At 40.7% G+C, this 12043-nt stretch overlaps 1 protein-coding gene across 2 annotated transcripts; it reads right to left on the bottom strand.

The window, feature by feature from the left end:
- Window positions 1-4148: 4148 nt before the first annotated feature.
- LOC146555596 (uncharacterized) lies at window positions 4149-9283 on the bottom strand. 2 transcript variants are annotated; one of them, XM_085250750.1, is made up of 4 exons: window positions 9147-9281; window positions 8222-9061; window positions 7145-7226; window positions 4149-5334 (listed from the first exon to the last, which is right to left on the bottom strand). In XM_085250750.1, exon 4 carries the CDS (start codon window positions 5173-5175, stop codon window positions 4456-4458), a length of 720 nt encoding a protein of 239 aa, XP_085106876.1. In that variant the 5' UTR covers window positions 5176-5334; window positions 7145-7226; window positions 8222-9061; window positions 9147-9281; the 3' UTR covers window positions 4149-4455. The 2 variants fall into 2 exon arrangements, with proteins under 2 accessions (XP_085106876.1, XP_085106877.1); XM_085250751.1 differs by lacking the exon at window positions 8222-9061 and having other exon boundaries at window positions 9147-9283.
- Between the last annotated feature and the right edge of the window lie 2760 nt (window positions 9284-12043).

Here is a 12043-nt window from a genome sequence, read left to right as displayed (position 1 = left end):
TCCAGATCCCAATATTATTAATGCAGTGTGGGATCATCCTGACAGAGAATAGAACAAAAGGCAGCCAACATCCAAAGAAGAGCTTTGAATATCCTTCAAGAAGCCTGGAGAACAGTTCCTGAAGGCTACTTAAAGAAATCAGAAGAAAGCTCACTAAGAGAGTTCAAGCTGTGTTGAACTCTGTTAGGCAAAGGCGGTCACACCTTGTGTTAATTTTCCAGCTGGTTAGAATTGTAAAAATTCTGTTATTCCACATATGACTGCACACTTCATTAACTTCCTAAAACCCAAACTCTTCCACGGCATGCATTTTTAATTTCTCTTTGATATTTGGGCTGATTGGGACCCGATGAACGTAAAAACAAAGAATTACAAGAATTTTTTCTTTTTACCTGATTTTTTGTTTCTAAGAAAAATGAGAGCCACATATTCGTTTAAAATTTCGATAGACCAGTAGCAGTGTAATGTACTCATAAGTGGATATCAGGCCCTTGTAGAGCAAAATGGAGTATTTTGGTCTAAATAACCCAAAATGTGATGTCTACAAATGTGGACGCCAGGTCCTAGGAGGTTAAATCACTGCAGAGTACTGCAAACGCCAGTGTTAGAAGTAAGTTCTCCAGACTGTCCATTAAGCCAAAACACAGCACCTTCTCTATATAGTCATCTGCCAGGTATCATCATTATTATTATCAATATTTCTTAGTCTATATTCTGCCTGTAGTCTTTTACATTGTTTTCTTGCGTTCTTTATCAACTAGTCAGTTATATCCATATATAGCATTTGTTCTTGTTTTATACTTGTGCATATATGCTGTTATGCTTTGTTCCATACATTTGTATATTTAGATTGTTATTCATGAGAATTGTGAGATACTAATATGGTGCTAATGACACAATAATACTTAAATAATTGTTCTTCTTTTACTCGTTACAGATTAATCTGTGTGCATTTTTAATGTTCCCTTTATATTGTGAATTCTTCTAGCTTCAGTAATCCTGAAAATTTGCAACAATTTAAATATTTATTCCACTACTCTCTGTTCTTTCTCAAATAGCTAAAAGCACTCCACCACAATCTTTTCTGTTCTGTTCTACAGAACAAAATCACTCCACAGTGACAGTGTAAGCAACAGCTTACCTGTGTAAATGAAAGAAAGAAAAAATATTTATTATATACTAAACTGAACAAAGTGTTTCAGTTTTATGATGCAAACCTTTTTCTTAATGTGATACCAGTTTTGTAGATATTTTGCTCCCATTTTAGGATGTTCAGAAATCTTCTATCAGATCAAAATGTTTTATCATGTATTTATCGTTGTGCAATTGTAGTTAACGGTGGATGTTATTGTTGTGTTGCCTGTGTTTTTGGATGGAAGAGTGTGAAAGACATACAAAGGCAGGGAGAGGGAGATGGAGGTTCGATTGTGAAGGTGTTGCAGTATGTTTTTAGGCAGAGCAGAGCTAGGCTGCAGCGGTATCTCTCCAAACAAAGAAGCACTTTCCTTCCCCTTCTCAATTCAATAGCTGCGTGCATGTCTGCACCAGTGTGGGAACGGCAGGTTAACCACAACACAGTCAGTACCATTGTTCTTCTTTATTTACTGGCACTCCATGAAAATCAAGAAGTGGTAAAGCCAGGCATGCATAATTATACTATTAGACTGAAAGCTGCTGTGACCGCAGAGTTGTAATTATTATCTATGCACTGCGATCATGTTTGTATAATGGGTGACACATTAGCAGAGAGACAAAGCTCGTTCTGAGACTTTTAGTGTTTTAGTGTTAAAGTTTAAACAGGGTTCATGTTTTTTTTCTTTTTGTTTGTTTTTTGACAGGCACCTTTACCTTTTCGCTCATTATGGTTTAGATAAAACTCTTTAAGACTTAATATCATGTGGATTCTACATGGGTAAGCACAAAACATCACACTTCTATACTGACAGTCTGTCCTTTGAATTAATGTGGAATAAAATGTCATAAATAAACGTAAATATCTACTCCTCAAATGAAGCTGGTATTTGTGTCGTGGCTTATTTTCTAAAGGTCTGCATCGGTGCGAACAGGCCAGCAGACGGCAGAATAGAGCAGTAAATTAAATACATAAGGAGAACTGGAAAACTTCTAACTCTCTTTTTGTTTGTTGATCCAGCACTCAAGAGGTTTAATGTTTTAAACGTGATAGATATGCTCTTTGAGGGTCAAAAGATCAAAACTGGGATAAAATTATAAATATTATATTTTATTGCTGTACATACATACACTCAACAAAAATATAAACGCAACACCTTTGTTACTGCTCCCATTCCCCATGGGATGGACGTAGAGACCTAAAATTCATTCCAGATACACAATATAACCATCCCTCCCAAACAGTGGTCACAAATCAGTCCAAATGTGTGGTAGTGGGCACATCTGCTATATTGAGATAATCCATCCCACCTCACAGGTGTGCCACATCAGGATGCTGATCTGACATCATGAGTAGTGCACAGGTGTACCTCAGACTGCCCGCAACAAAAGGCCACCCTGGAATGTGCAGTTTTGTCTCACAGCAAAATGCCACAGATGCCACAAGCAATGAGGGAGCGTGCAATTGGCATGCTGACAGCAGGAATGTCAACCAGATCTGTCGCCCGTGCATTGAATGTTCATTTCTCAACCATAAGCCGTCTCCACAGGCGTTTCAGAGAATATGGCAGCACATCCAACCGGCCTCACAACCGCAGACCTCGTGTAACCACACCAGCCCAGGACCTCCACATCCAGCAGGTTCACCTCCAAGATCGTCTGAGACCAGCCACCCAGACAGCTGCTGGACCCAATACGGTGCATTACAGTGCATTACCTACACATTACTAGTTAGCATATTAGTAGGTAAAGCTTTAAAATAAATAATACGGAGTACAAAATGCAATATTTTCACACAAAATTATCAGAGTAACAGCTTGAAATTGTGATATTTAGATACAACGAATCTCTTTTCCTAATGGTCGTATCCATGCTCTCATTCAGTGGTGTTGGGGATTGAAATATTAACAGTACTGTCATGGTCCTGGGTCGTGCGACCCAGTGTTTTGTGTTTAGTCTATTTTGATGTTTATTGTTTGTTTAGGTTCATTAAGTTATTCCAGCTCATTTGTAATTATATTACCCTTGTATTAAGCCTCCCTTGCCCTTCATGTGTTTATGTCTGTGTGTCTTGTGTTGTCAAGTTCATGCTGTCGCTTCTGTCATCTTCCCCTGTACTCCGTCTCCCTGGTTTGTGCGTCTACCTGTCATGAGTCATGTCTGCATGGTTATGTTTAGTTCATGTCATGTCTAATCTCCATGTTTCCTGTTTTACTTTGAAAGTCTGTATTCAATGTCAGTGTATTTAGTTTCACCTCTTCTGTCCTGTCGTTAGGTTCATGTGTGTCAGCTGTGCTCCCATGTGTGGCCACGTCCCCTGATCATCCCTCATGTGTATTTAGTCTCTGTGTTTCATTTAGTCTGTGTCACGTCGTCTGTGTTCTCACCTCCATGTTTTCACGGTCAGTCCTTTCAGTGATCATCTTAGTCTCTGAGTTTTCTTAGTTTGTCACAGTATTAGTTTTCCCAGTTTAGTTCTAGTCTAGTCACGCTATCCCTGCGTTGTTTATACACTTTGTCTTCAGCCATAATAAAGGCTCGCTTTCTGTTAAGTTCACTCCCGTCTACTCACTTGTGTACGCACCTGGGTCCATTACACACACCACTGCATGGTCTGTCTCTGCAGACCGTGACAAGTACTCTACATGGACTGTTCTGGTGGGGAGTACTGGTGGTGTGGGTGTGATCATAACCTGCCTTCAATATAGACATATGCCTGGACAGAGCGATACATGGCATGCAGGAACATGCAGAAACATAAGTAAAAGGGCTTTGACTGCAGGCTTTATAGATGTTGTGCAGAAAAACTTTTATGGCAAAAACGTTTGTGAGATGCTGATGCAGTTTTTGGGCTTTCAGTCCAATCGCTGCTGCCCTGTACTCTGAAACTTTCCATTTAGTGTGTAATGTTTATGATAATGTGCTTTTCAGTGTTGCTAAAACAATGACAGTACTATTTACAGAGGAAGTGGCATTTTGTCTAATATGGTGAAGTAATGACACACACGCACAAAGAAACCCTTCAAGTATGGGGAAGTTTAAAATTGCACTTAAAGTGATTTGTGTATTTCAGGTTACATTTTACTGGATACATTTCCTCAGAGATCAAACAGAAAAACAAAGGCCACAAGCTCTGCTGTGAGCTGAGGTAGCACAAAACGAATTAAAAAACATCAGATCAGTGTGTCTAATTAGCAAACAGCGTTAGAGAGTAAAATCCATTAATTGGATAGTGATGTGGTGGAATATTTAGTTTGGAATAGATTTAAAAACAAGAGAAAAAATGTGCTGAAAGGTGGTTTGGGGGATTCAGAGAGAGGTTTTCTACTTTCTGCAGTACATCACTGCACTATATGCCACCACTCCCACAACTGCTACTAATGCAGCGCCTCCATAAAGCAGCTCGGTGGAGCTCAGAGGTTTGGTCTTGGGAGCAGTTGGCCGTGGCTGCAGCTTCTCTGCAGGCTCCTTAACTGAATGTTTATCCACGTCTGTGAGGGGGATCTGTGAAAACTGTTGTTGCCCGACACTTGCTGCTGGAGGCTCCGGTGCAATTGGTGCTAGAATAGAAGGAGGGTGGAGGCCCTGAATGGAATACAGCTCCTCTACTTCAGATGTTGTGGTTGAAGGGACTGGGGTGGATGTTGTGGAGGGGGGGTCGAGCTTAACAATAGGCAGAGGAGGCAAGGCCATCGGGGGAACCACGTGCCTGAACTCTCCTGGCTCACGCTCCATATAAGGCTCCTCTGCTGACACCAGGAGCTCCTGAGTTTCTGGGGCCTGGAGGTCCTGCTCCTCTTCCCTGAGTGCCACCAGCTCCCTCTCCCCACCCAACACACTTAACATACTTGTTTGCATCTCCTCATCTTCTTCCTCCTCTTCCTCTGCTCGCTTCCCTTTCTTCTCTGCCTCCTCAAGCATCTCAGCCTCGTCCCGCTCCAGGTGGACCATGTCAGAGTTGGAGGAGTGGTTCTCCTCCCCTGTCAGAAGTGTCCCGTCACTGCTGTCGAGGCTCTTGGTGTCCTCGGGGTCTACATCGCCCATTGTGGACCAGGACTCTGCCAGCAGGCTCTCACTCTGCCAGCGTGCAGGAGTTTCTGCCTGAGTCAGCAGTGCAGCAGAAGCAGGGATGAGGGTCTCTCTGCCTCCTCCATCCCCCCTGGTGGGCTCGAGTGGGGCCTTTCCCTCCAGAATGAAGGCTGGCTGCAGAAGGGACAGAGAAGATCGCAGGTGGGACAAAGATTCAGGTAGACTCACCAAACTATCACACCAGGGTCAAAATTTTGTATAAACATGGAAAGAGGGATATTCTATATCTTTTATATTATTTATGGTATAACTTTGGGCCCCAAAGTACCAACTGAGAATCATTTAAACATAAAAGCCTGAGTATTGATGGTGACCATGTTCAACCCATTACACCCGCAGCGTACCCATCTTCTGATGGGTGCTTCCAGCAGGCTTAGATACCATGTTACAAGGTTCAAATGATCTCAAGCAGGTTTCTTGATGATTCAATCATAAGATCTCAATCCAATCGAGCACTGTTGGGAATGCGGTGGAACAGGAGATCCACATCATGGAGGTGTAGCCAACAAATCTGCAGCAACTGTGTGATGCTATCATGTTAATATGGAGCAGAATTGGTGAGGAGTGTTTACAGCACTTAGCTTGATCCGCACCACAAAGAATTAAGTTAGCTCTGAAAACAGGCTCCCACAAGGTGTACCTGATAAAGTGGATGGTGAGTATATGACGCATTGAAAATAAAACAGGACTTAAAATAAGTGCATTGAAATCCCATGTTAATCACTGATAGGGTCTCTTCTTCAGAAGTGTATTTACCTTCAAGTACATTTTGCTTAGGAAACCTTTGTGTTTTAATAAAACCGTAAATCCAGCACAACCCTTGTGTCTACAATATTTGTCTTAAGTGGTGGTAATTCCTACGTTTATTCAGCTTTACTTGTTCTGAATATGCCAAAAGTCATACTCAAGATCAAGACAGTAGTTTTTTCTTTTTGAGTTGTAAACAAGTCATGAAGGTGCTAATGTTAGACATAACTTTATTTTCTTTACTTCAAAGGACAAAAATACCTCCACTTCCAGGCCTGTGATGCAAAATGTTACCAAGAGGACTGTGCTGATTACATATTACCTCAGTTATTTTCAGATTAGCACCTCGTGTCTCAGCTTAAATCACAAAATTTGTGCTCACTGTTCTGGATGCCTTTATTTAGAATTTAGAATCACAATTCTTCCACTGTGTGCACCCTTAAAAGTCTGTGTGGTGGTGGTAGTACGATAAAGGACACCTACAGAGAGACTACAGTGCATGCTGCTACAGGCCAGAAAAGCACACACTGCTCCAAGTGGGTCCCACTTTTTGGAAAACACAGCCTCATGTCTTCACAAAGACATGTAGTTACTGATACTCTGCAGCACAGCCACAGAATCCCCTCATGGCTGCTACTGTTACAGATTTTACATGTCTGTGCTCTCATTGACATGAGTGAGGGTTGTGATTGGAAAAAGTTGCTCACTAGCTTGTCGTTATTGCAGCAGTCTGTGGCTATCTATAGCCTCGACCTGCATATCTTACTATGTTTAGACACTGTATACATCTCCATCTGTCACCCGAGAGTGGCAGCTCTTTTAGTGATTTCACATGGCATGAGAATAGGGCGAGAGTAGTGACACGAAATGGAAACGATTATGTCGCAGTCTACCTCTAAATTTAAAGGAAATGTTAATATATAATCATATGAAATCAGAATTTTGGAGAAAATATACATTTTTGATAATGGTTAGCACTGTTGTGTACGCATGCATTCAGCCCGAATGTGCCACATAGACTGAAGGTGACCCCCCTGTTCCCAGCTCAGCTTCGCCTGCACAGATTTGTCACCCTCATGCCAGTCCCAGAATAGATATTTTTAGCACGTCTGTGTGATGTTGTATCACATTTACAACATGTGGCCTGTCTGCGTGTCTCTCTGATTTCAGAACATACCTCTTAATGAGCCTCTAACAGTCGCTCTACACCTTGAATTTGTTATATTAGTTCTTAACACAGTATTACATGTTGCGGATCGCTGTAGAGAAAAACAAATAGAGGTAATTAGCGATGCAGAAGTTAAAATTTGATTCAGTTTTAGTAGAAAAGCTGAGGAATTTCCTTCAGTTGATATCTTTACAAAGGAGGCCTATCAAATGTCATGTTTATTATACCGTAATATGACTTCAATAAGGAAATTGTGTAGTGGTTCAGCTGAGTGTTGTTGTCTCATTGTGTTTCTCAGCCATTAGCTGGTAAAACGTATCTCCCACAGTACAAGAAATAAAATTATAAGATAAGATAAGTATCAATCCTGAGGGAAATTCTTACAGTCAATAACAATAGAACCAAGAGCAGAAACACGAACAGTGTGGAGTCACAGAGAGTAAAAACAACAACAAAAAAACCCCTCAACTGCTAAAAAACAAGGTGCTGAAAAGAATAACATTATGAAAAATAAACATAAATACAAATATGATCATTAGTAATAAGGTTAACACAACTTGCAAATGCAAATAGTATTATTGTAGTAATAATCCTCCTATCTGGTAAAGAACATGTGTTTTATTTAAAGATTGCTTCACTGTTGCTGCTTTAAACGCACATACCTGCAGTTCAAAAACAAGACAGTTTCTTTTGTGTTGCCTCACAGAGGAAAGGCCTTTCCTGTCTGTTATGCAACAGCTTGTAACTTTTTTGTGCAATAAAACCTCTGACTGGGTAAAAACAATAGGAGCCTTTTAGGCAATGGACAAACTTTTTCATTTTAGAGGAGTACCCTCACTGCTGATGTATTTCTTGAGGCATTTATTAGGTTTTGGGGACTAAAATCCTTTATGTTGGGCTGGATTGTCTTTTTTGTTCTTGTGGACAGTCTGCTTTGTAGTAATAAACACCATAAAATGAATAAAATTGTAAGTTCATATATTACACATATTAGTTTTTATCATAACAAAAGCTACAGTGAGCTTTAAAAACATTAGAAGCCAACCAGTTTATTGTTAAAGTGTATTGGTATTGATATTGATATACCTTTATTAGTCCCACAAGGGGAAATTTCATAGCAAATATCTATTTGACTTGGCTCTCCTCTGGAAACAACACCTCTTCTTCGTTAGATGGGGTCAGAAGGAAGGTTGTGAAGGGCTCGTCGGAATGGCCTTTGTTCCTTCTTTTGGTCCAACTTGATAATCATTCAAGCTGGTGCCAGTGGCAAAGCTCACCATTCTTTTTTTATTAACCTTGCTGAGGCTGCCTAAACCAACAAAACACTGCAAAAGTTAGAGTCAGAACTAAAGAACAAAAAAGAATAATAAAAAGTTCAAAGAGTGAGCTTTCAACCCTTCAACTCCACCCCTTCCTTAGAGAGCAAACGCCATCCAGACGTCCTAGTTGCCATATTTCCTCACACAGACACTGTGGCTCTGCGGGCCTGTGCAGCCTTAAAGTTGACCACACAAAAATGTTAAGCCCTGCATGCACACAAACAGACAGCAAAGCTCATTTGTGTCCTTACTTACTGCTGTGTGCTCCACCTTTCCTTACTGTTCTACTTGAGTAATTGGATTCCCATTGATCCTATCCTAGCTCTAACAGACTTGTGATAAAGCAAATGCTCAGGGAGATTTAAAGCACTCTTTCTGTACAATGCACAATGGGGGCAGAGTGATATTGCATATTCACAAAAGGTCAGCTTTCAATGTCAAAGTTGAAGAGTGAGCTGATAAGACACACCTCCTGTCCATTTCTCTGTCTTGTATTTGTCCTTCCTGCAATCATCCTTCTAACGCTCACAGCATTAAAAGACGCACTCGGCCCCCAAAATCAAATCACAGTCTTAATTCAGAGCACAGTACTCCTTCACGTTTGATCCTGTAGAGGAGTCCAAGATTTATTTTCTGCAAGTTTAAAAAAACGAGAGAGAGAGAGAGAGAGAGAGAGAAAGATCCAAGCATACCTGTGTCCTCTCGATGAGCTGCTAGATGAGAGATCAAAGTGTGATGTGCATTCAGACACAAATTCACAAATCAACAGATAGGCAGACATGCATGCTGGAGCTGGCACAGGAGTAACAAGGTAGGCAAGCTGTGCAAAAGTCTCTCTCTCCCCCTCCCTCCTTGTCTAGCTCTCTCTCTTTTTTCTCTCTCTCTCTGAGCCACCCTACTTCCCAAATCCATCACATAAGAGCTGGCTGGAGAGGAGTCAGCAGTGACTTCACTGTGAAGCAGGATAAATGTTGTAAGTCCTCTGACTCTGAATTAATCAAGGTGTGAATCTTCGTGTTTGCGGTCTCTAAAGGTTGGCAGATGTTAGCGTGAGTAGCATTCGCTTAGGTCAACAGTCTGTGGACGTTTTATGTTCACTGTCCAAACAGCAGATTATCAGTCAGCTCACAGTGTGCACAGCAGGAGCACAGAATGGAAAATGCACGTCAGATGGGGAGAAGAGCCATTTTTAAACCAGAACTTTCCAACTTCTAGTTCCCCCTGCTGGCAAGACACTTCATAAAAGAAGGAGCAACTCCACCAACATGTTTTATTTATTTATCTGCCTTGCACTTATTCTTTTTAACTGTATATATGCCACTCTGCACTCTCAACTACCCCGTGGGGATAAATACAGTTATCTAAATCTAAAAACTATAGCTTTACATTTTAAAACGGAACTCAAGCTCTGTATTTATAATTATCTTGTTTCATCCTCTCATTTCTTCTGCTTTCTCTCTGCTGTTAAACATTTATACAAAGAAAGCAAAATACCACAATAAAGTCTTAATTTTATTCTACAGAGGTATGTTTGAGTTGGTTTGGAAATAGGATGTTAAAGTTGGAACTGCCAGGCAAGAAGAAAAGAGAATGCAGTGAAAGAGGAAACAAAGCGGGTTAGTATGGCACAGGAGAATGCCAACAAAGAAGACCACAATTAAAACCTGAGATGGTTTTCCAACAGTCTTGAAGGAGTTCCCAGAGATGCTGAGCACTTGGTAGCACTTTTGCCTTCCCTCTGAGGTCCATCTCACCCCAAACCATCTCAATTGGATTTAAGTCAGTTGACTGAGGAGACCAGGTCATCTGGTGCAGCACTCCATCACTCTCCTTCTTGGTCCAATAGCCCTTATGTCACAGAGTAGGAATTTGTATTTGCCTTTTATAATTGGTTTTATTCTGATTTTAGTGTTTATTTATGAGTGTAGTTTTTATTTGCATGATTTATTCTGTTTGTATTCCATGTTTTTATATGACATTGTTTTAATCCACTGTGGACTGGCTAGGCAAATTGGCTGATAGCGATCACTTGCTGAGGCATGGGTGTGTCCCGAGGTGGCCTATCAGCTGTTTAAAGGACCTATTAAAAGTGAGCTGGCTGACCACTAATGGAGAGAGGCCCCACATATGAAGAGGAATGCGTGAAGGCGAGTGTGGAAAAGAGGGACCAGCTGCCTGATCGTAGCGTGCGACGGCTCATTTGGAGATGGACCGGTTCCGACAGCAGGGCAGAGGTACACCTCTGCCTGCATTTGTGAATAGTGTCTCCACTGCTGTTCACCAGGTGCAGTCGTGTTGGGAGAGGGTCGCCATGGCCATTAGCCAGGTCAGCTTCCGGGACGATGGTTCTGGCCAGTAAATGTTTACTTAAAGGGCGAATCCGCGAGGGGAGCCGCGGTGGCATCGAGCGACAGTGTGTGAGCTGGGCTGGTATGTGACAAGCTAAGTGGAGGGACGAGACGGGGATAGGAGGCTTCTCCTTGTCTGCCTGGGACAAGGCTGGCGTGGTCCCCGCTTTGGAAGAGGAATTTTTGTCCTGCTCATGAACACATAAGGAACATTCATCCTGGGTTGTGGGTCAGTTGCATCGTGGGACTGGGTGGGATTTTAGATGCATGAAGAAAATTGTTGTCATATTAGGCAATTAGGCAGTTTCGTTGTAGCACTTGATGGTCTTTGGGACTGCACTTAGGGACAGATTCAGAGTTTTAGCAATTTTCCAAACTGACTGACCTTCAGTTCTTAAAGTAACAATGGACTGTCATTTCTCTTCCTTTTTTTTTTTTTTTTAAAGCTTAGAGTTCATATTATAGCAAGAATCAAATTTCAAATAATGCTGCCAGCTGTGTACCAACCTGACTTCTGTCCCAACCCCATTAAAAAGGTCAAGAAATTCCACAAATCAACCCTGACAAGGCACACCTGTGAAGTAAAAACTGTGACTACATCATGAATTCATTCAATTCATTCAATTCATTGAGAAAAGGCCAAGGGTTTGCAGCACTGGCAACAAAGCAAATGGTGGCTACTTAGAGGATTCTCAAATATAAAACATATTTAGAGTTACTTATCATTTTTTTTTCTTTGCTACATTGTTCCATATATCTTGTTTTATATATTTGATGTCTTTGGTATGTGTCTACAGTTTAGAAAGTAGTAAAAATAAAGAAATGAGAAGGTTTGTCCAAACGTTTGACTGGTAGTGTATATTCGAAAACATAACTCCTATTTTGGAATATTGAAGATGCCATAGTGTGATATAGATACGAATAAAGCTAATATAAAGAATATATCATTATATGATTTGTGTTTTCTTACTTGCCCCAGGGAATATAAAGGTATTTACTTTCCTCATTTCAGCATAGACAAATACAGTTATAATAATATTCAGTAATATTGTAGAAATAAACAACTCTAAATAACCTTTTCATATAATTTAAAACAGCTGTAGTAGCAGGCTAATAAAATAAAAAACAAAAACAACCAGAATACAGATAAGAACTTTATCCTGAGAAAATCCTAAGGGAAACTACTATTAACACAGTAAATGTAGTAAAACAACTACAAACAATATTATTATGAAATACAT

The sequence above is a fragment of the Mchenga conophoros genome, linkage group LG17 (genome assembly GCF_057382185.1).
Source record: "Mchenga conophoros isolate Kocher_MC1m ecotype Shallow Benthic linkage group LG17, M_conophoros_male_GT1.1, whole genome shotgun sequence".
Taxonomy (NCBI): Eukaryota; Metazoa; Chordata; class Actinopteri; order Cichliformes; family Cichlidae; genus Mchenga; species Mchenga conophoros.
Note: the sequence above shows the minus strand (reverse complement) of the source record. Positions and strands in the feature narration are given on the sequence as shown.

Coding starts and splice junctions, on each gene's coding strand:
- LOC146555596 (XM_085250751.1), bottom strand. CDS start 5,175: ATGGGCGATGTAGACCCCGAGGACACCAAGAGCCTCGACAGCAGTGAC.